We start from the raw sequence: 24,778 nt of genomic DNA, 5'->3' as shown, positions 1-24,778 counted from the left end.
CCCAAACCACCTTCCCTACCCTCTGGCTCCTACCCTTGTAACCGCTCCCGGTGTAAAACCTGTCCCATGCACCCTCCCACCACCACCTACTCCAGTCCTGTAACCCGGAAGGTGTACACGATCAAAGGCAGAGCCACGTGTGAAAGCACCCACGTGATCTACCAACTGACCTGCCTACACTGTGACGCTCCCGGGAAACATTCCATGTAGGAAAAATATATCTAAAAACAAAGATGATGAGACTTACCAAACAAAAGCACTGGCAGGTCGATAGACACACAAACAAACACAAACATACACACAAAATTCAAGCTTTCGCAACAAACTGTTGCCTCATCAGGAAAGAGGGAAGGATGAGGCAACAGTTTGTTGCGAAAGCTTGAATTTTGTGTGTATGTTTGTTTGTTTGTTTGTGTGTCTATCGACCTGCCAGTGCTTTTGTTTGGCAAGTCTCACCATCTTTAAAGGATGTGGGTTTTAAGGGAGAGGTTAAGGAGTCATTCCAATCCCGGGAGCGGAAAGACTTACCTTAGGGGGGAAAAAAGGACAGGTATACACTCGCGCGCGCACACACACACACACACACACACACACACACACACACACACACACACACACACACACATATCCATCCGCACATACACAGATACAAGCAGACATTTGTAAAGGCAAAGAGTTTGGGCAGAGATGTCAGTCGAGGCGAAAGCAAAGAGGCAAAGATGTTGTTGAAAGACAGGTGAGGTATGAGTGGCGGCAACTTGAAATTAGCGGAGGTTGAGGCCTGGCGGATAACGAGAAGAGAGGATATACTGAAGGGCAAGTTCCCATCTCCAGAGTTCTGACAGGTTGGTGTCAGTGGGAAGTATCCAGATAACCCGGACGGTGTAACACTGTGCCAAGATATGTTGGCCGTGCACCAAGGCATGTTTAGCCACAGGATGATCCTCATTACCAACAAACACTGTCTGCCTGTGTCCATTCATGCGAATGGACAGTTTGTTGATGGTCATTCCCACATAGAAAGCTTCACAGTGTAGGCAGGTCAGTTAGTAAATCATGTGGGTGCTTTCACACGTGGCTCTGCCTTTGATCGTGTACACCTTCTGGGTTACAGGACTGGAGTAGGTGGTGGTGGGAGGGTGCATGGGACAGGTTTTACATCGGGGGCGGTTACAAGGGTAGGAGCCAGAGGGTAGGGAAGGTGGTTTGGGGATTTCATAGGGATGAACTAACAGGTTACGAAGGTTAGGTGGACGGCGGAAAGACACTCTTGGTGGAGTGGGGAGGATTTCATGAAGGATGGATCTCATTTCAGGGCAGGATTTGAGGAAGTCGTATCCCTGCTGGAGAGCCACATTCAGAGTCTGATCCAGTCCCGGAAAGCATCCTGTCGCAAGTGGGGCACTTTTGGGGTTCTTCTGTGGGAGGTTCTGGGGCACTTTTGGGGTTCTTCTGTGGGAGGTTCTGGGTTTGAAGGGATGAGGAAGTGGCTATGGTTATTTGCTTCTGTACCAGGTCGGGAGGGTAGTTGCTGGATGCGAAAGCTGTTTTCAGGTTGTTGGTGTAATGGTTCAGGGATTCCGAACTGGAGCAGATTCGTTTGCCACGAAGACCTAACCTGTAGGGAAGGGACCGTTTGATGTGGAATTGGTGGCAGCTGTCATAACGGAGGTACTGTTGCTTGTTGGTGGGTTTGATGTGGACGGATGTGTGAAGCTGGCCATTGGACAGATGGAGGTCAACGTCAAGGAAAGTGGCATGGGATTTAGAGTAGGACCAGGTGAATCTGATGGAACCAAAGGAGTTGAGGTTGGAGAGGAAATTCTGGAGTTCTTCTTCACTGTGAGTCCAGATCGTGAAGATGTCATCAATAAATCTGTACCAAACTTTGGGTTTGCAGGCCTGGGTAACCAAGAAGGCTTCCTCTAAGCGACCCATGAATAGGTTGGCGTACGAGGGGGCCATCCTGGTACCCATGGCTGTTCCCTTTAATTGTTGGTATGTCTGGCCTTCAAAAGTGAAGAAGTTGTGGGTCAGGATGAAGCTGGCTAAGGTAATGAGGAAAGAGGTTTTAGGTAGGGTGGCAGGTGATCGGCGTGAAAGGAAGTGCTCCATCGCAGTGTGGCCCTGGACGCGCGGAATATTTGTGTATAAGGAAGTGGCATCGATGGTTACAAGGATGGTTTCCGGGGGTAACAGACTGGGTAAGGATTCCAGGCATTCGAGAAAGTGGTTGGTGTCTTTGATGAAGGATGGGAGACTGCATGTAATGGGTTGAAGGTGTTGATCTACGTAGGCAGAGATACGTTCTGTGGGGGCTTGGTAACCAGCTACAATGGGGTGGCCGGGATGATTGGTTTATGAATTTTAGGAAGAAGGTAGAAGGTAGGGGTGTGGGGTGTTGGTGGGGTCAGGAGGTTGATGGAGTCAGGTGAAAGGTTTTGTAGGGAGCCTAAGGTTCTGAGGATTCCCTGAAGCTCCGCCTGGACATCAGGAATGGGATTACCTTGGCGTACTTTGTATGTGGTGTTGTCTTAAAGCTGACGCAGTCCCTCAGCCACATACTCCCGACGATCAAGTACCACTGTCGTGGAACCCTTGTCTGCCGGAAGAATGACGATGGAACGGTCAGCCTTCAGATAACGGATAGCTTGGGCTTCGTCAGTGGTGATGTTGGGAAGGCTGGTTGTAATTCCGTGCACTGTGCAGATGAGTCACATGTACATCCTCTGGGACACGGTAGTGCTAGGTGTTGATTGTCTTGTCGGCCATGCAGCACCGTATGTTTACCATGAAGGAGTTGCCGAGAGAACTGATGAAATTTGTAGTTTTTTGTTGGACTACACTCAAAAAAATATTAAAGAGTAAGATTGCAGCATCTGATACTGTTCAGTGACACATGTCCTGTGAAAAATAGAAATCATACACTGGTGCATTTTCAGCTTAATATATTTGATAACGATATATTGAAAACTATAACCTGCTATTTCCATATTTGAGGATATTTCTTTCTTCCCTGTGAGAAGGCTATTAAATGGTTCAACAGGAGAACTGACAGAATATATCCAGTGGAAAAATACTGTGAACTTTTGAAAAGGAACTGTGTGTGAGGATGTTTCTGTGTCTTTCAAGAAATGGTGGGCCCTGGCACTAGAAAAAATGTGTCTTACCAGATGAGACAGCAGGAAGTGGTATTCCTAAGGAAAATAAAATTACTTTTCAGGTATATCTTAAGTAATAGAAATTCGTATTTTTTCCTCAGCGGTGAGTGATTGTCAGAAGCAATGGTATTGTCAGGAATGACCCAGGGAAGTGTGATAGAACTAATGTTATTTTCTATATACGTAAATGATCTTGTGGACAGGGTGGGCAGCAACGTGCAATTGTTGGCTGATGATGCGGTGGTGTATGGCAACGTGTTGAAGATGAGTGACTGTAGCATATGATCTGAGATGACTTAGACATAATTTCTAGTTGAAGTGATGGAATGGCAGCTAGATCTAAATCTAAAAAAATCTACGTTAATGCAGATGAGTAGAAAAAACAAACCCATAATGTTTGGGTACAGCATTAGTATTATCCTGCATGACATAGTCATGTCATTTGAAAATCTGGGCATAACGTTGCAAAGCAGTATGAAATGGAATGAGCATGTGAGGATTGTGGCAGGGGGGGGGGGTGAATGGTTAACTTTGGTTTATTGGGAAAATTTTAGGAAAGTGAAGTCCATCTACAAAGCAGTCTGCATATAGGACACTAGTGCAACCCATTCTTGAGTACTGCTTGAGTTTTTGGGATCCACAGTCACATCCTATATTCTAGCAAATAATTTTTCCCTTTTACATATTTTTGCCTTATTTGTATGGAATTCCCATGTACATTATTTCCCTTTTTGTAGCGAAGAATATAAAAGATAGTAGGTGCGTGTATCCCGACTACCGTATTTACTCAAATCTAAGCCGCACTTTTTTTCCGGTTTTTGTAATCCAAAAAACCGCCTGCGGCTTAGAATCGAGTGCAAAGTAAGCGGAAGTTCTGAAAAGTGCTGGTAGGTGCCGCCACAACTAACTTCTGCTATCGAATATATGTAGCGCTACACAGGCATACTTTGCAGGCACAAAGATAAATACTGGCACCAATACCTCTGTGTCAGTAAATGTATTAAAAGAAAAGGTGGAAGAATGTAAACATTATGCCATGTATTCTTTCGTGTTTGCTGCTATCTCATTTAAATCCTGTCTGCCTAATAAACTATGAAACTAGAGGGAGACAACAGCAAACGCGGAAGAATATGCTTATCATGTCATGTTTATATTCATATTATTCTTACGTTGAATAGTGATACAGTCAGAAATGAAGCACGGCAACTGACTAGATTTTTAAATCTAAGATGGCTAATTCTGTGCAGAATGTAATGTACTAAAGAGGCGTCTGCAAAGATTTTCAAACAGAGAAAAATTCTTGCTTAACTCTCGTTCAGAACATCCTCTATCATATGTAGTTTATTATTTGGTTCTTGTTGATCATTCTCAAAGAAAGCAGCAGTGTTAGTAACAACGAATAGCAGTCTCTTGCCATTGTTTTGCTTATGAGACTTTTTTTTTTAAGTTGAAAGCCGCGCTAGTGCACACAAAAGCAAGCCATGCTGCGGGCGGTGACTGGTCGTAAACACCCATTATCAGAATTCGACAAACAATGCATGACACAGTACAATCGTGTATTTTGAACTTAGAGTGATGTAAACACCTATATCAAAGAAAGCCTCACTTATCAGATCAAAGCAAAACAAGCAATCGATTCAAACCAGATGAAGCACATGAAAAAGGAAGGGTACCCGCATAAATGTGGACAGAGCACCTGAACGTAGCAATGGCTACTTGGTAAAGCTTGACTGTTAAGCTTACGACTCGAACCAAACTACTGTAGCTGTAACTTCATCCATTCGACCTAAATTGTCTCTTATTACAATGGACCAACTTTGTTTCGATTTGGAGGTGAAGTCTAAAACTTTTCTCTCCTCTTGAATTTCGAGTCTCAAATTTCAGCTGCAGCTTAGATGCGGGAAATTTTTTTTTGCTTGATTTCGAGTATCATTTTTCAGGTGCGGCTTAGATTCGAGTAAATACGGTATATCCTGGTTGCTCATATGTAACAGTCCTGTTGTGCCTATGCTTCATTAATTATAAGAGCATAAATTTTCTCAAATTTGTTGAGATAAAGAATGTTTACTTCCATCATTGCAATAAGGAGTGACATGCTTACATTGTAAACTACAACCTCTTTACAACTTCAGATCTCAGATTTCTGGAAATTCAACATGTAAAGAATGTGAATGTAAGCCTGTTATACTTCAACTATTTTGGAGAACACTTCCTCCTTCTGTTATTCCTAACTTCTTCTTTTATATCTCTTGCCTGCTTTTCCTTGCTATGTTGTAAGGTACATATTAGAAAAAACTAATAAAATAACTCTTACTGTATTCTTCCTAAGTTTGTTACTTTATTTTTTTATTGATAAAATTTGTGTGCTTTTCTAGAGATATACAGCTGCAGGACAATTTTCTCTCTGGACTCAAGCTTTACCTTTAATTATATGCTAGCCCATCACATCTTTCTTCACTTGTAGTGCATTTACTCCACAACATTCTTCTCCCTGTTTTGTGATGGGGCTAACGTATTTATTACTTCCGAATACATCGTCTGTGTCTGTTAACATTTATAGGTTATAAAAACAATGATGTGATATGTGGGAAAAAGGGCTCCAGTGATAGAATAATTTGAATGAGTAAAAAGGAATAATAGAATAGATACTCCAGTTGTAGAAGCAAGAAAAATAAAATTAAGAATGAGTGTGAGAGGATCGAAGAAATAAAGAAGACAGATCCCCAAAGACAGATTTCCATACCAACTCTGAACCTAGCGGTCATCAGTCTGCACAATCTGCAAAGATAGCAGATTCTCTTGAGGACTTGGATTTCATTAACATATTCATATTGCATAATATAGTGTATTTACTATGTGACATGCTCCAATTTTTGTACTACTGTGCTATTACTGCCGCTGCTCCAATGATAATTTTTAACTCACTCATCCCAGCTGATCCATTAGAGTTGAATGCATGATTCACTTCGTTTGTAACATAATCTAAAATTTAAATAAGGATAGAAGCTGATATAATGAAGTAAATTTTGTGCCAGAGCTGGGTTTTGAACCCAGGTCTCTTGTTTCCTAGGCGAAAAATGCCACCCACTACACATCCTAGCATTGTGACTAACAGAGCTGTACAGAATACGCTAGTCCAGTCCCATCTCTAACACAAACTTTAGTTCATACCTCAGCCCATTGTGATGTTTCCCCTTTTCAAATTGTCAGTATTGTCGAAGCTCTCCGATTTTGGAGTTGCACCTCAGCATTGTACATAATGGGGAAATCCTCCCTGTACCTCAGGCATAGGTGACCTACTGATTTGATGGAAATACATTTATTTTCTTTGAGAAATATTCAGTCTCAATTTTATTTTTGCTAAGGATAGAAAAGGGAGAAACAAGATGGGCTGCAGTGTGAATTGAAGTTTATGTTAAGGAGGGGATTGGACAAGGGCATTCTGTGCAGCTGTGTTAGCCAAAATGTCAGTGTGGTGTATTGGATATCAGATCTGCCTAGTAAGCAGGAGACTCTGATTCAATTCCTGGCCTTGACACAAATTTTGATTCACTACTTCAACTTCTGTCTACATTTACATATGCATAAATACTCCACAATCCACTGTATGTCATGTGGCAGAGGGTACCCCATACCACTACTGAGCTCACAGATAGAGTGAGGGGAAAATGGCGGTCTGCATGCCTCTTTATGAGCCCTAATTTCTCAGATCTTATCTTCGTGGTCCTTACGCGCAACATATGATGAAGGCGCAATGTATGATGAAGGCAGTAGAATTGTTCAACAGTCATCTTCAGATGCTGGTTCTCTAAATTTTGTGAATAGTGTTCCTCAAAAAGAATGTTGTCTCCTCACCAGGAATTCCCATTTGAGTTCTGGAAGCATGTCCATAACACTTGTGTGTTGTTCGAACATACCAGCATCAAGTCTAGCAGCCTTCCACTGAATGGCTGGTAAGGATCCCAAAAGTTCAAGAAGTACTCAAGTACAGGTCGTGCTGGTGTCGTATCTGCAATCTCCTTTGCAGATGAACTACCATTTCCCAGAATTCTGCCAATAAACCAAAGTCAACCATTCAGTTTTCCTACCACAATCTTCACATGCTCATTCCAGCTCATATAGCGTTTTGCAATATTATGTCCAGATATTTAAATGACGTGACTGTGTCAGGAGGGACACTGTTACATTATGGGTTTATTTTTCCTTCTCATCCCCATTACCTTACTTCTTTTTTGCATTTAGAGTTAATTGTCATTCTGACACCAACTAGAAATTTTGTCTAAGTCATCTTGCATCCTCCTACAGTCACTCAACTTCAACTCCTTCCCCTATACCACAGCATCACCAGCAAATAGCAGCAGATTGCTGCCCACCCTACCCTCCAAATCATTTCTGTATATAGAGATATTATATCACACTTCCCTGTGGCACTCTTGATGATACCCTCATCTTAAATGATCACTTGCCGTTGTCTAGGACAACATATTGGGTTCTATAACTTAGAGTCTTTGAATTACTCAATATCTGTGAACTCATTCCATGTGCTTGTATCTTCTTTATCAGCTTGTAATGGGGCCCCATGTCAAATACTGTCCAGAAATCTAGAAATATGGAATCTGTCTGTAGCACTTCGTCCGTGGTTCACAGCATATCGTAAGAGAAAAGGGCCAGCTGAGTTTCACAAGAGCTATGCTTTCTAAAACCATGTTGGTTTGTGGATGTAAGATTCTCAGTCTCAAGAGAATTTATTATGTTCAAACTCAGAATATATTCAAGAATTCTGTAGCAAATTGATGTTAACAATATTGGTCTATACTTTTGTGGGTCTGTTCTGTAATTTTGTGGGTCCGTTCCTGTACTCTCCTTATGTACAGCAGTCACCTGTGATTTTCCCAGTTGCTTGGGACTTCAAGCTGGACAACAGAGTTACGATAAATGCAAGCTAATTAAGGGGTCATTGCCTTAGAATACTCTTTGTAAAAACGAATTGGGATTCCATCCTGACGTGGTGACATTTGTTTCCAACTCTTTCAGTTGTTTCTGTGTGCCAGGGATGCATATTACTGTGTCGTCCGTATGGGAGTCAGTTCAGTGGTCAAATGATAGTATGTTTGTATGATTCTTCTGTGTGAATGATTTCCTGAATGCGAAATTTAAAATGTCCTCTTGTTTTGCTGCCTTCAGTTGCCACACCAGACTAGTCAACAAGTGACTATGGCGATGTTAGTAGTTGTATATTTCACGTATAGATCTTTTCATAGACGCACGAAGTTTACAATCTGCTTAAACTTTGCTCATAATTTCTGTATGTCCACCTTACTGGAATTAAATGCTGTCAGTTCACTGTCTAAGAGAGATACTAATAACTTCTTATCTGCTCTTTCTAGCAGAGATACTCTTCTAATATTTTTAACTGATTTATAACTTTCATAACCATAGTTGCTATAATGACAGCAAGATTACTAATCCCTGTTTCTATATTGAAATTGTCGATAAGGTCCGGCCTATGTACAGCTACAAAGTCTAAGATATTTCCATTGCATGTGGTCTGTTGAACTAGCTGCTCAAGACAGTTTTCAGAAAGCATGTTCAAAAGTGCTTTGCATGACACTCTGTACCCTGTGCACTGAATCCATAGACGTCCCAGTCTATACTCGGCAGGTTAAAGTTTCCTCCAACTAATATTGCATAATCTGGGTATTTGCGCACTAATGACTGTAGATTTTCTTTGAATGTCTCTACAACTGGCACAGCCAAAATGGGTGGCCATTAAAAACCTCCAACAATTAACTTGGTTTCACCTAGACCTATTATATGCAGCCATATAACTTCACTCTTGTGTCCTCTAATCTGTCTCTCCAGTATATGTTCCATCACTTGTTAATTATCTCAGATATTTCCATTTTGGGTTGTAGCCAGCGCCCACTTCCGAGAATAATTTGAGGGTGAGAACTTTCCTGGAGGACAGTAAATTTAGGAACTTGGTTGCAAATACTTTGACAATTTACTGATAATATTTTGACAGTCGAAGAGTCTTAACTCTGAATGTGTGGTGACTTCCCTTGCTGCATATCAGCTGGCAAATGTCCATCAGAATATCCTTATGGAAGATAAAATTGAGAATGGATATGTCTCTAGGAAAATGTGTTTACATCAGATCAGGTAATCTAAAATGTCTCCATTAGATATAACTGAGCATTGAATAAAACTTAATACAGGTATAAAACCTTCATTAGTTATCAAAAAGTGACATTAATAATTAATAAAGTAAAAAATATAACTAAATGTGTTTGTACCATCACTTACTTTAATAGCCAGTTTCATTAATGAATATCAGATTTGAAATGCAGCAGTGCTTTAGCACCTGTGAGTAATTTGTTCAACATTAGGCTTATGCTCTGCTTCTTAACCAGCAATTATATTTAATGTTCAGTTTTCTGCTAGAACAGATGAAAATGAACGAACGTCTAATAAATTCTTTAAGTTATGTAAATAAGTAAAACTTTTGCATCTCTTTCATTTACAAACAAATAAACAAAAAGAAGCTAAATTTTCTCTTGTCAGTCATTGAGGTAAATATAATCACATAACTAAAATACACAAAATAAAATAAATTTTTTGCCCAGCTTTGTGACTGGTAAAGTGAGGCATACTGCATCCATAATGATCTTTAGGTGCCCTAAAAATAATATATAACAACCTTCCCAGGATTAGACAAGAAAATGTATTATAAATCTTTCCCGTTTTATCTTTCTGTTAATTAGAACAACAAAAACAATCAATTATTCACAAAACTATTTAATTGGATCGATAAAAGTCTTTCATTCTCATCCCATATGGTAAGTTTCCCCTGACGCGTTGGTTCTGGGTGACTTTCCTGAAATCTACCCCTTTTCCCAGATCACTCCGGTCCTTTGCCTTCACCCCCATTCCTTCCCCCTTCAAGCGCTTCTGCCTGGCTCAGAAACTTGCCAATTACAACCCTCTTTTATGTGTGTTTTCTGCTGCCGCTTGTTTTATCTATCCAATTAAATAGTTTTAATAGAGGGAAACATTCCACATAGGAAATATATATCTAAAACAAAGATGATGTGACTTACCAAATGAAAGTGCTGGCAGGTCGACAGACACACAAACAAACACAAACATACACACAAAATTCAAGCTTTCGCAACAAACTGTTGCCTCATCAGGAAAGAGGGAAGGAGAGGGAAAGACGAAAGGAAGTGGGTTTTAAGGGAGAGGGTAAGGCGTCATTCCAATCCCGGGAGCGGAAAGACTTACCTTAGGGGGAAAAAAGGACGGGTATACACTCGCACACACACACATATCCATCCACACATATACAGACACAAGCAGACATATTTAAAGACAAAAAGTTTGGGCAGAGATGTCAGTCGAGGCAGAAGTGCAGAGGCAAAGATGTTGTTGAATGACAGGTGAGGTATGAGTGGCGGCAACTTGAAATTAGCGGAGATTGAGGCCTGGTGGATAACGGGAAGAGAGGATATATTGAAGAGCAAGTTCCCATCTCCGGAGTTCGGATAGGTTGGTGTTAGTGGGAAGTATCCAGATAACCCGGACGGTGTAACACTGTGCCAAGATGTGCTGGCCGTGCACCAAGGCATGTTTAGCCACAGGGTGATCCTCATTACCAACAAACACTGTCTGCCTGTGTCCATTCATGCGAATGGACAGTTTGTTGCTGGTCATTCCCACATAGAATGCGTCACAGTGTAGGCAGGTTAGTTGGTAGATCACGTGGGTGCTTTCACACGTGGCTCTGCCTTTGATCGTGTACACCTTCCGGGTTACAGGACTGGAGTAGGTGGTGGTGGGAGGGTGCATGGGACAGGTTTTACACCGGGGGCGGTTACAAGGGTAGGAGCCAGAGGGTAGGGAAGGTGGTTTGGGGATTTCATAGGGATGAACTAAGAGGTTACGAAGGTTAGGTGGACGGCGGAAAGACACTCTTGGTGGAGTGGGGAGGATTTCATGAAGGATGGATCTCATTTCTGGGCAGGATTTTAGGAAGTCGTATCCCTGCTGGAGAGCCACATTCAGAATCTGATCCAGTCCCGGAAAGTATCCTGTCGCAAGTGGGGCACTTTTGTGGTTCTTCTGTGGGAGGTTCTGGGTTTGAGAGGATGAGGAAGTTGCTCTGGTTATTTGCTTCTGTACCAGATCGGGAGGGTAGTTGCGGGATGCGAAAGCTGTTGTCAGGTTGTTGGTGTAATGCTTCAGGGATTCCGGACTGGAGCAGATTCGTTTGCCACGAAGACCTAGGCTGTAGGGAAGGGACCGTTTGATGTGGAATGGGTGGCAGCTGTCGTAATGGAGGTGCTGTTGCTTGTTGGTGGGTTTGATGTGGACGGACGTGTGAAGCTGGCCGTTGGACAGGTGGAGGTCAACATCAAGGAAAGTGGCATGGGATTTGGAGTAGGACCAGGTGAATCTGATGGAACCAAAGGAGTTGAGGTTGGAGAGGAAATTCTGGAGTTCTTCTTCACTGTGAGTCCAGATCATGAAGATGTCATCAATAAATTTGTACCAAACTTTGGGTTGGCAGGCCTGGGTAACCAAGAAGGCTTCCTCTAAGCGACCCATGAATAGGTTGGCGTATGAAGGGGCCATCCTGGTACCCATGGCTGTTCCCTTTAATTGTTGGTATGTCTGGCCTTCAAAAGTGAAGAAGTTGTGGGTCAGGATGAAGCTGGCTAAGGTAATGAGGAAAGAGGTTTTAGGTAGGGTGGCAGGTGATCGGCGTGAAAGGAAGTGCTCCATCGCAGCGTGGCCCTGGACGTGCGGGATATTTGTGTATAAGGAAGTGGCATCAATGGTTACAAGGATGGTTTCTGGGGGTAACGGATTGGGTAAGGATTCCAGGCGTTCGAGAAAGTGGTTGGTGTCTTTGATGAAGGATGGGAGACTGCACGTAATGGGTTGAAGGTGTTGATCTACGTAGGCAGAGATACGTTCTGTGGGGGCTTGGTAACCAGCTACAATGGGACGGCCAGGATGATTGGGTTTGTGAATTTTAGGAAGAAGGTAGAAGGTAGGGGTGCGGGGTGTCGGTGGGGTCAGGAGGTTGATGGAGTCAGGTGAAAGGTTTTGTAGGGGGCCTAAGGTTCTGAGGATTCCCTGAAGCTCCGCCTGGACATCAGGAATGGGATTACCTTGGCAAACTTTGTATGTGGTGTTGTCTGAAAGCTGACGCAGTCCCTCAGCCACATACTCCCGACGATCAAGTACCACGGTCGTGGAACCCTTGTCCGCCGGAAGAATGATGATGGACCGGTCAGCCTTCAGATCACGGATAGCCTGGGCTTCAGTAGTGGTGATGTTGGGAGTAGGATTAAGGTTTTTTAAGAAGGATTGAGAGGCAAGGCTGGAAGTCAGAAATTCCTGGAAGGTTTGGAGAGGGTGATTTTGAGGAAGAGGAGGTGGGTCCCGCTGTGACGGAGGACGGAACTGTTCCAGGCAGGGTTCAATTTGGATAGTGTCTTGGAAAAGTGCCCCACTTGTGACAGGATACTTTCCGGGACTGGATCAGATTCTGAATGTGGCTCTCCAGCAGGGATACAACTTCCTAAAATCCTGCCCAGAAATGAGATCCATCCTTCATGAAATCCTCCCCACTCCACCAAGAGTGTCTTTCCGCCGTCCACCTAACCTTCGTAACCTCTTAGTTCATCCCTCTGAAATCCCCAAACCACCTTCCCTACCCTCTGGCTCCTACCCTTGTAACCGCCCCCGGTGTAAAACCTGTCCCATGCACCCTCCCACCACCACCTACTCCAGTCCTGTAACCCGGAAGGTGTACACGATCAAAGGCAGAGCCACGTGTGAAAGCACCCACGTGATCTACCAACTGACCTGCCTACACTGTGACGCATTCTATGTGGGAATGACCAGCAACAAACTGTCCATTCGCATGAATGGACACAGGCAGACAGTGTTTGTTGGTAATGAGGATCACCCTGTGGCTAAACATGCCTTGGTGCACGGCCAGCACATCTTGGCACAGTGTTACACCGTCCGGGTTATCTGGATACTTCCCACTAACACCAACCTATCCGAACTCTGGAGATGGGAACTTGCTCTTCAATATATCCTCTCTTCCCGTTATCCACCAGGCCTCAATCTCCGCTAATTTCAAGTTGCCGCCACTCATACCTCACCTGTCATTCAACAACATCTTTGCCTCTGCACTTCTGCCTCGACTGACATCTCTGCCCAAACTTTTTGTCTTTAAATATGTCTGCTTGTGTCTGTATATGTGTGGATGGATATGTGTGTGTGTGCGAGTGTATACCCGTCCTTTTTTCCCCCTAAGGTAAGTCTTTCCGCTCCCGGGATTGGAATGACTCCTTACCCTCTCCCTTAAAACCCACTTCCTTTCGTCTTTCCCTCTCCTTCCCTCTTTCCTGATGAGGCAACAGTTTGTTGCGAAAACTTGAATTTTGTGTGTATGTTTGTGTTTGTTTGTGTGTCTGTCGACCTGCCAGCACTTTCATTTGGTAAGTCACATCATCTTTGTTTTTAGATATATATTTCCTACGTGGAATGTTTCCCTCTATTATAACCATATCATTAGTTTGAACCCAACAATTACGTTTGTTATTGTCGCTGTTGCATCTCGAAATCTTTCCTGTCGTCTTATTTTCTCTTTATTTTCTCTTTCTGCGTTTACCAGTAGTCTCACTTTCTATTCACCTTCCCTTTTTACCGTAATACAAATTTATCCCGCCTATATATACTCTATAATACGTAACCCACTTCCAAACCATAACCAAAAGAAAAATTTTATTTTGCGCTTTCAACAATACCGCTAACAGTTTCTAGTTCAATAACAGCTGCCTTCACGTATTAAACAACCATTTCGGCTAGTTCTAATAACTTTTACTTTATTTCCACTTCCGTTTTTCGTACATCACTGATCATTTTTAGCCGCTCTCCACAGGTTTTAACGTCATTATTTACAATTGTTAGCCCCATTTTCGTAATCTTTCACCACAACACCACGCCTTTTAATACATTTACACGTTTTTTCGAAATTTTCCCGAATTTCTCCGTCCTTTAACGTGTTTTAGCGGCAACACAACCACCTAACCTTCATGCACATCGCTGTCTACCAACCCAAGTTCACCACAGGATCAACTTAACCAACACTTTTTCGCATTTTTTCATACCAGATCTCCAGTTATTTTCTAGTTCACCCTTATCTCTCCCCATATATTTTTATCTTTCATTTTCATTTCAACCTCATCTTACACTTTCCACCTTCTAATACCATGTCACCCTCACAACACCCCCACAACGACCCCATTAAGTTTTATTTACATTCCCTCCGCAAACATGCCTTCACCCTAGCCAGATTACGCTTGCATATTTTATTTTCTCAGGCTTGTCTGACATTTGGCATAACCCCCAAAGGCCTCACACTTAAAGTTCCCATCTCTGGCTGCAACCCTTCTTTCCATCAGTCCCTATACCAGTTCCAAACTGAACAATCCACTGCCCTCACCCACCTAATCCTTCACCTACACATCAACTCAGCTAATGAACACACCCGCCAACTCCTATCCTTAATAAAAGTCCTCAATCTTTCCTCTCCCACATCCACACCGGCTATTCAGAGCATCCTCCTACAGGCCAACCGCAAATTAGAGCAGCATGCCACCCTTCACCTCAAAAAACTATCCAATCTCCTGGTTTCCCACCTCCGGAAAGGCAACTCACTCACCCTTCACAACCTTTCCAGCAAACCTCAACCACCTCATATTGCACACAAACCCAGTCTCTCCCATCTACTCAGTCTCCCACTTCCAGCTCCACTCCCTCCAAAACCTCAAAATTCCAAGCAACACAATCTGGCACCACAACACCCTAATTCAGTAGTTAACCTTTCCTCCAAACCTCTCTCCCAATCTGAAACCTCTGTCCTATCCAAAGGCCTCACCTTCAGCCCCACTCCCAGATTCAACCAAACAGCCCTCGTCAAAGATTTACTGTCCTACACTCGTACTCTCTGCTGGAAGTATCACTTTGCCACGAAGAAAAATGATCCTAATCCTACCCCTAATGATCCAACTCCCCAAGATACTATCCAAATTGAACCCTGCCTGGAACAGTTCCATCCTCCGTCACAGCGGGACCCACCTCCTCTTCCTCAAAATCACCCTCTCCAAACCTTCCAGGAATTTCTGACTTCCAGCCTTGCCTCTCAATCCTTCTTAAAAAACCTTAATCCTACTCCCAACATCACCACTGCTGAAGCCCAGGCTATCCGTGATCTGAAGGCTGACCGGTCCATCATCATTCTTCCGGCAGACAAGGGTTCCACGACCGTGGTACTTGATCGTCGGGAGTATGTGGCTGAGGGACTGCGTCAGCTTTCAGACAACACCACATACAAAGTTTGCCAAGGTAATCCCATTCCTGATGTCCAGGCGGAGCTTCAGGGAATCCTCAGAACCTTAGGCCCCCTACAAAACCTTTCACCTGACTCCATCAACCTCCTGACCCCACCGACACCCCGCACCCCTACCTTCTACCTTCTTCCTAAAATTCACAAACCCAATCATCCTGGCCGTCCCATTGTAGCTGGTTACCAAGCCCCCACAGAACGTATCTCTGCCTACGTAGATCAACACCTTCAACCCATTACGTGCAGTCTCCCATCCTTCATCAAAGACACCAACCACTTTCTCGAACGCCTGGAATCCTTACCCAATCCGTTACCCCCAGAAACCATCCTTGTAACCATTGATGCCACTTCCTTATACACAAATATCCTGCACGTCCAGGGCCTCGCTGCGATGGAGCACTTCCTTTCACGCCGATCATCTGCCACCCTACCTAAAACCTCTTTCCTCATTACCTTAGCCAGCTTCATCCTGACCCACAACTTCTTCACTTTTGAAGGCCAGACATACCAGCAATTAAAGGGAACAGCCGTGGGTACCAGGATGGCCCCTTCGTACGCCAACCTATTCATGGGTCGCTTAGAGGAAGCCTTCTTGGTTACCCAGGCCTGCCAACCCAAAGTTTGGTACAAATTTATTGATGACATCTTCATGATCTGGACTCACAGTGAAGAAGAACTCCAGAATTTCCTCTCCAACCTCAACTCCTTTGGTTCCATCAGATTCACCTGGTCCTACTCCAAATCCCATGCCACTTTCCTTGATGTTGACCTCCACCTGTCCAATGGCCAGCTTCACACGTCCGTCCACATCAAACCCACCAACAAGCAACAGCACCTCCATTACGACAGCTGCCACCCATTCCACATCAAACGGTCCCTTCCCTACAGCCTAGGTCTTCGTGGCAAACGAATCTGCTCCAGTCCGGAATCCCTGAAGCATTACACCAACAACCTGACAACAGCTTTCGCATCCCGCAACTACCCTCCCGACCTGGTACAGAAGCAAATAACCAGAGCAACTTCCTCATCCTCTCAAACCCAGAACCTCCCACAGAAGAACCACAAAAGTGCCCCACTTGTGACAGGATACTTTCCGGGACTGGATCAGATTCTGAATGTGGCTCTCCAGCAGGGATACGACTTCCTAAAATCCTGCCCAGAAATGAGATCCATCCTTCATGAAATCCTCCCCACTCCACCAAGAGTGTCTTTCCGCCGTCCACCTAACCTTCGTAACCTCTTAGTTCATCCCTATGAAATCCCCAAACCACCTTCCCTACCCTCTGGCTCCTACCCTTGTAACCGCCCCCGGTGTAAAACCTGTCCCATGCACCCTCCCACCACCACCTACTCCAGTCCCGTAACCCGGAAGGTGTACACGATCAAAGGCAGAGCCACGTGTGAAAGCACCCACGTGATCTACCAACTGACCTGCCTACACTGTGACGCATTCTATGTGGGAATGACCAGCAACAAACTGTCCATTCGCATGAATGGACACAGGCAGACAGTGTTTGTTGGTAATGAGGATCACCCTGTGGCTAAACATGCCTTGGTGCACGGCCAGCACATCTTGGCACAGTGTTACACCGTCCGGGTTATCTGGATACTTCCCACTAACACCAACCTATCCGAACTCCGGAGATGGGAACTTGCTCTTCAATATATCCTCTCTTCCCGTTATCCACCAGGCCTCAATCTCCGCTAATTTCAAGTTGCCGCCACTCATACCTCACCTGTCATTCAACAACATCTTTGCCTCTGCACTTCTGCCTCGACTGACATCTCTGCCCAAACTTTTTGTCTTTAAATATGTCTGCTTGTGTCTGTATATGTGTGGATGGATATGTGTGTGTGTGCGAGTGTATACCCGTCCTTTTTTCCCCCCTAAGGTAAGTCTTTCCGCTCCCGGGATTGGAATGACTCCTTACTCTCTCCCTTAAAACCCACATCCTTTCGTCTTTCCCTCTCCTTCCCTCTTTCCTGACGAAGCAACCGTTGGTTGCGAAAGCCTGAATTTTGTGTGTATGTTTGTGTTTGTTTGTGTGTCTATCGACCTGCCAGCGCTTTTGTTTGGTAAGTCACATCATCTTTGTTTTTATATACAATTAAATAGTTTCTGTTAATTATGATGTTTCTTATTGGAAAGTATCGTGCATCTGTGTAACTTAGAATATGTGATGCAGCAGAAAATTCTGTACTAATTAACTGGCCTTCTTTCATCAATGATTAATAATATAACTGCATAATTAATTATGCAATTATTATGCCAATTTTATCTGTGGAAAACCATGAAATACACATACTTGTTATCATTAATCTTAAAATACAAACAAACATTAGTGTTGTTATGTGTACTTATCGTGTAGTCGGTCAATCAGCCACTGCCCTCGGATACAAGACTGCGCTGCCATCTACAATGGGGACGTAGTTATGCTAATGCAGGTTTAGCTGCACCAGAAATTGTAAGTCCAGCAACACACGCAGGTGTGGCTGCTCTGGAACATTAGTTCAAAATTAATTCCTTTGAGTTCTTAGTGTATGGCTTGATATTTATCTTGTCTACCCTGTGTGGTGGCCTGCGTTAGGATGGGTGCGTGAGAGTTATGAGATCCTTCCTGTTCCCATTTGAATCAGCTTGTAGAACCGAAACTGCCCAGGCCATTGTAGGGAAGGTGGTAGTGCGTGGTTGCTTTCAGTGGGCCCTGTGGTCAGTTCCATGGCGAAGCTTTTTTTGCTGGACAATTGTAGAGGAACTAAAGCTGGAGGCTGAGGTGTTGAGGAAATTCAGGGAGCAGGCTGCATTGATACTGGAACTGGCACCCTTGTCAGAACTAGGACGATGTCCATGAACTAGAGAAAGTGCAAGGTTAACCAAACATAGAAACTATTCATTTACGTGAATGTTGGTAACTTCCTGTGGTCATAGGAAGAAAAGTGGTTTTAAGAATACTACACAGTATGTAATGATGTTCAAGTCTTTGTTTTCAGTTTGTAATTCACTGAAATATTATTACAGAAACATCAAATCCACCAGTGACAGTGGCGGCTGCGGCAGCAGCACCACCACCGCCAACAGCGGTATCCGATAGCATAACTGTGGCCCCAGTGCTGCCACAGCAGTCTCAAACACTTAGCAACAAACCATTTTTGGAAATGATTTTCAACACCCTGCAGTGTTCAGAAAATGATTATTCTGCTCTGTTTGCACTTTGTTTGCTGTATGCATTGGGCCACAATCAAGGTGAGAAACTTTTACTGTATTCCTTAATCTCACTTACAGTTTAAATAGTGTATATTCAGTACAGTATGTGGAGCTTTCTTAAGTATTGCACTGTGATTACTTGTTTGAAATAGCATACTATATAATCAGTTTCACAATATTTGTGAAGTACATTGTCTGTGGATGCATCATAGAGTGCTGTAAAGATAAATTTTATGATTAATACATCATAAAAATAGAAACTGCATGAATGCCTGTGTAGGTTTTCGACAGACTCTAGGACAGGTTGCCATCTAGCATCTGTCATGTATAAGGTGGAAGTGTGGCAAGAAAAGCGACCCAAGTCGAAACATGGTATTTTTGGTTTATGTCACTAGATAATATGTGGGTAATCCCACAAACTACGTGAAAAATATGATGGAATTTACTGTCGACAATACTTATTTGAAATTTAAAGAAAGGTTGTTGTTGTTGTTGTTCTGGTCTTCAGTCCAAAGACTGGTTTGATGCAGCTCTCCATGCTGCTCTATCCTGCACATTCATATCCGAGTAACTACTGCAACCTACGTCCTTCTGAATCTGCTTACTGTATTTATTTCTTGGCCTCCGTAATGATAGTATCATTATGACTCAAGGACATTTGTCCATGTTTTATATGCCAAAGTATACCTGTTTTTACTAAATATGATGTGCTCCCTCTATTATTTACTGAACATTTTACAATATGGTGATTTTACATCTGGCATTTTGTGGGGAGCCAATATTTTTCTTAATTTGTGGCCAGTTTTGAGCTCAATGGCCTACAATATATGTTAATGACATAAACTCAGTCATTTGAAAATGGCAAAAATGGCATAAACCTGGGTCATAATTAAATAGACAACAATGCAGTAAAATGGTGGTGTGTTCATTCAAAAATTATTGTGTGACTGTTGCCCAGCAACATTGAAAACTGTTTAGATTTAGACTTATCTTAAATCCAAGACAAAGCTCTCTTTGCTTTTGTACCAACTTTCCTAACACAGGTATTGTAACATGATGGGCCTTTGCCGTCCCTCACAGCCTTGCTTGGCACATACTCATCTAAGGAGTATTGTACAGTGTTTCTGAATTCTGTTCTTTTTGTTCCATATCTTTGTCATCAGAGCTGACTACTTAGATACTTTACAATTTGTTTCCTGTTACACTTGTTAAAGAAAAATATTTTCCCACCATGTTAACATTCCTTTTGACAGCTGTATTCAGTTATACTGTGACAGCCTTGTGATCACTAATTTCTCACAAATTCATATTTCTTGCACCACTTTTAATTGAAACTCTCCCATTCTATAGCTGTCAAATTGAAGTCATCTCTGCCCCCCCCCCTTCTCGCCTCCCAATTACAATGGAATGTTTGGGAAACTTACGCCCAGTACTCTCCTAGCTTTCTCTGAAGTGTTCTATCACTACACTTCCGAGGCAGGGGGTCTGTAAAAGCATTCGATTGCCTTGGTTGACCTACCTTTGATAATTACCTTTAGACAGATTATTTCACGTTCGAATTCTTTTATAACGTCACTAGATACGGAGGTTTTTACGTGATAAAAACACCACTATCATTGGCATTTAGTCTGTATGTTTCATATATATATTCTAATCGGAATTTAGAATTACATTGTTATCCACTTCTGGTTTGAGCCGGCTTTCTGTTGCTAATGCTATGTGGGGGTTATTACCTTTAATAAGTGATGCTAATTCAGGAATCTCAACAAGGGCACTCTTGCAATTTACTAATGGCATACTAACATTTTCTTTTTTTGCTCTGCAGGGACAAAAGTTCTGCTCTGAGAGTAAAGTAGCTGCCATCTCTCCATTTTTGGTGGGCAACTCATTACCGTCCCAAAGAAGAGGTTCCTCAGAGGGACCGTATAGTTCTCCACCCAATAGTGGAGGTTTTGAAATGCACAACTGAGATCAATGCAGAATAGTCTAAAGTCTCTGGTTTAGATCTTCCACTCAGGTCCAAAGCAGCTGACCATGGTCATTTCTGGATATGATGCTGTAAGTAGAGAGCCATGTTTCCACCCTGTGGGTGAGGCTAGCTATCTTCACCAATTCAGCCAACCACCTAAAGTACCCGAGCCTAGCCTCAGAATGGCAAGCGTAATTCATGCTGACATGAGCTCTCATTTGTAGCCAGTGCATTCAGTAACTGTCGACAGTGACATTGAGGTTGCTGAAGTGTGTTAACCGTGGCCAGTGCAACTTCTAGCTGTTTCCAGACAGAGGCCAGTTCACTTAATTTCTGCACACAAGCAGCACAGTCCCTGTTCATTTCTAAATGCTGAACAAGAAAACAAAACCAAACACTAGTTCACTGAATATAGCTGCGTAGCACACAGGCAGACAGTGAAAATGTATATCTGTTGAGTGTCTAGGAAATTGAAACATTGGTTTTTAGTTACATGCATGACTGAAAGCACATCAATGTTGATGATCCACAGCTGTATGAAATACTTTGAAATTAATTTGCAGACTGTGAATTCCTTGAAATCAGCTGTATTAGGTTTGATATACTATCCAGTAGTGACCTGTGAAAATTTGTGCTAGGCTGGGTCTCGAACCCAGGTTTTTCGCTTAAATGGTCACCTCAATCTCTGACTATCCATACAATCTCCCTGTTGTGAAAATCCAAGTAAATTTGTGAGCATTAAGTGACGAAATTAGTGCGTGTAAGAATGTAGATATGAATTAATAGAGGGGAATGTAGATAGTGTGACATAGGGAGTTTGGGTCGATCTGGGGAGTCTGGACAGATAGCCAAAGTGGTTAAGGTGACCACTCGCAATAAGCAGGAAATGTAGGTTCAAATCCTGGTTTGGTCAAGGAAATTTGGGTTCAAGTCCTGTTTCAGTTCAAGTCGTCACAGATTTCCATACATGACTTGGGTAGTAGATCTATATCTAATACAGCTGATGTCAAGGATTTCACAGTCAGCAAATTAATTTCAAATTAAATCAGTTTTGAGATATTTTAAGATAAATCTATAATATTTCTATTAGTATTACTTCCACTCACATTCTCACTTTGCATCGTTGCTTTCAGTACCAACATAACGTGGAAAGTTCACTGTTGTTTTATAGATTAGTGATGTCGAACAATCTGTGGACAAAGAAATTTCCTTATCCAAGTGTAGCTTTGTTTATTTCATTGATTGCAGCTTCACTCCCTTGCATAGCACTATTTTACAGTTTTTACTATTCCCTCATTCTGCTATTCACACATTGCGTCCTGTAATAGGCAGAAACAGTCATTGCAGGATACTCCTGTAAAGATGCTAACAACAGATAATGCTTATAATTATGGAAATTAGTTCTAGATTATTTTAGAAATTTGTATGTATGTCAGGAGAGAAACAGCTTCTCTGAACAAAGCCATTGCTGCTCCTCTTTCCAAATCAACAGCCGTTTGTATCACTGACTATGATTGGTGACAGCTGTTGATTATAGCAGCTGTGTTTGTTCTTTGTCATTTTCATTCCACAGGTAAGTAGACAGCTGTGAAATCATTCTGAACATAGATGTATGATTTCAAGAACTGACATATTTCTAAATTGCACCTGTGAGCTTGTTTACATCCAGTTTTCTCCCTATGTTGTTGTAATTTGATTCCTCTTAATCATGAATGTAAAGGGAGAAAAAAGAAAATTAATGTATAAATGTCTATATTAAAAATTTTCAGTTCCTTTGTCTTGTAGCGCTTCGTCTTCAGGCCATGAGTGGCCTACTGGGACCATCCCACCACCGTGTCATCGTCAAAGAATGTCTTGTGCATGATGATTTGTGCAAAATGTGCAGTTTTCAATATCGTTTGAAGCTGGACCTTCACACCTCCCTTCCCCTTCACGCAGTAACTTGTAGCTATGAAAACCTGTGGGACTAATAAGGATATCTGACTTTATCTACTGACAAAATTCCCTTCTCATGTGTGTAAAAAATGACATTATATGCTATACAATGTTCGTGAGACAACTACTCTTGGTTTATATTGACCATAACAGCAGGTGGTTCATTGAAAACATTGAAATTTATCTTGGTTCCTTACAGGGTTGGAAATAGGTACTTTCAGAATATGTAACATTCTTTTATGTTAAGAGTTATTGCGTTAAAGTTATTATTGATGGCCGACAAATGTTCAGAGATCAGAGCGTGAGAATAGGTAAACTATTGTACTTGCAACGCTTGTTCCCTTTCTGTTGTGTGTGCCACACAGTATTTTCAAACATTACGCCATCTGGGAAAAATATCACTTTCAGGGTATATAAACATTACTTCTTCTTAGAAAGGAATGCTTGCAACGAAAATGACTATTAGCAATGCATTATTTCTTTGCTGCTTGTAGAGGAGTTGGTTGTTGGCAGGGGAGGCGTGATTTGTCATTGCAGCTTTGCTTTGAGCAATGCTACCATCAAGAACAATATGAAATGTATTTTATATATTATTAAAAACGTGGAGCAGATTTCAAAATTTAATTGTATGTCTGAGAGACCACGATCTCAGAGACAAGTACACTGGAATAAGAAAGGAAACTGCTACTATACTAAGGCAGGAGAAACGGAAGTATTACAAGGAACTAATAAAAGAGGCAGAAGTGGATTGTATTCATCACAGGACAAGACAGATGTACCAAAAAGTAAAGAAAGTAACACAAAAATATAAAAAGAGGGAAACATTTATTAAAGACTCCCAAAGAAAAATCCTCACAAGTGATGCTGAAGTAGAACAGCATTGGGTAGACTACTTTGCTAATTTACTAAACTGCGAAGACCCCACTGAACCTCTCTTATGTGACATGCGTGACACAGTAGACATCAAAGTAGAGACACCCAGTGAAGAAAAATGGAAATGAGCGTTTGGCATCATTGGCCGGGAGGTCCCTTGTGGGGCAGGTTCAGCCGCCTTGGTGCAGGTCTTATTACATTCGACGCCACATTGGGCGACCTGCACACCGGATGGGGATGAAATGATGATGAAGACAGCACAACACCCAGTCCCGGAGCGGAGAAAATCCCCGACCCAGCCGGGAATCAAATCCGGGCCCGTAGGACGGCAATCCGTCACACGGACCACTCAGCTATCGGGGCGGACACCCAGTGAAGAAGAAATACAGGGAATAATTAAAAATTTAAAACAATAATAAAGCTTCAGGTGGAGATAAAGTTGTGGGTGAAGTAATAAAGAATGGAGGACCAGAATTGGTAAAAAGAATTGTGAAGTTGATAAGGAAAGTGTGGGAATATGAGAAAATGCATGACGACTGGAAAATGGCCATAATCTGCCCCATTTTAAAAAATAATGACCCTCTGGATTGTGACAATTATAGAGTAATTTCATTCCTTAATGTAACCTACAAAATTGTTTCACAGTGTCTATTCAAGAGAGTGATACCACAAGATGAAGAAATTATAGGTGACTATCAGTGTGGTTGTAGCAAGACATGTCAACTAGTGATCACCTCTTTACACTCTAACAGATAACTGAGAAAGCATGGGAACATAACGCTGACATCCACATAGTATTTGTTGACTTCAAAAAAGCTTGTGACAGCACACACAGGAGCACTATAACCAGGTTTCTCAAGGAGTTTCAATTTCCTGGAAAGTTAATATGCCTAGTACAGATGTGCTTGGAGGAAACCTATCGCAAAGTAAAGACCAACTCATTAGTGTCAAAGGAGTTTGAAGTCAGAACAGGCCTATGCTTTAGCTCCAGTACTTTTCAATCTGGTTTTAGAAAAGGTAGATAGATAGCACCAAAAAGTATGCATCGTGTCAGTGTAAAATTCATACCACATTTGTTGACTGAAGATCATAAATAGACCCGTGTTGAAATGTACGAGGAACAGCTTGCTGCTGATAATGACAATGAAAATTTTCTCAAGAACATCATAACAGACAATGAGATGTGTGTGTACGGCTGTGACACT

The 24,778-nt window shown here is 42.5% G+C and overlaps 1 protein-coding gene across 4 annotated transcripts in view; it reads left to right on the top strand.

Annotated features, from left to right (window-relative positions):
- The window catches only part of LOC124776391 (protein CLEC16A homolog), a 256,003-nt gene that overhangs the window by 56,081 nt on the left and 175,144 nt on the right, over nucleotides 1-24,778 (top strand). For all 4 annotated transcript variants that reach the window (XR_007015616.1, XM_047251363.1, XM_047251362.1 and 1 more), the window contains exon 10: nucleotides 18,611-18,835. Coding sequence is in view for 3 of the 4 variants with exons in the window: in XM_047251363.1 (XP_047107319.1) it covers nucleotides 18,611-18,835 (225 nt within the window). In the remaining variant the exon portion in view is untranslated. The remainder of the gene's footprint in view (nucleotides 1-18,610; nucleotides 18,836-24,778) is intronic.

This window comes from Schistocerca piceifrons, chromosome 2 (assembly GCF_021461385.2).
Source record: "Schistocerca piceifrons isolate TAMUIC-IGC-003096 chromosome 2, iqSchPice1.1, whole genome shotgun sequence".
In the NCBI taxonomy this organism is placed as follows: domain Eukaryota; kingdom Metazoa; phylum Arthropoda; class Insecta; order Orthoptera; family Acrididae; genus Schistocerca; species Schistocerca piceifrons.
This window is presented reverse-complemented; position numbering and strand designations above follow the sequence as displayed.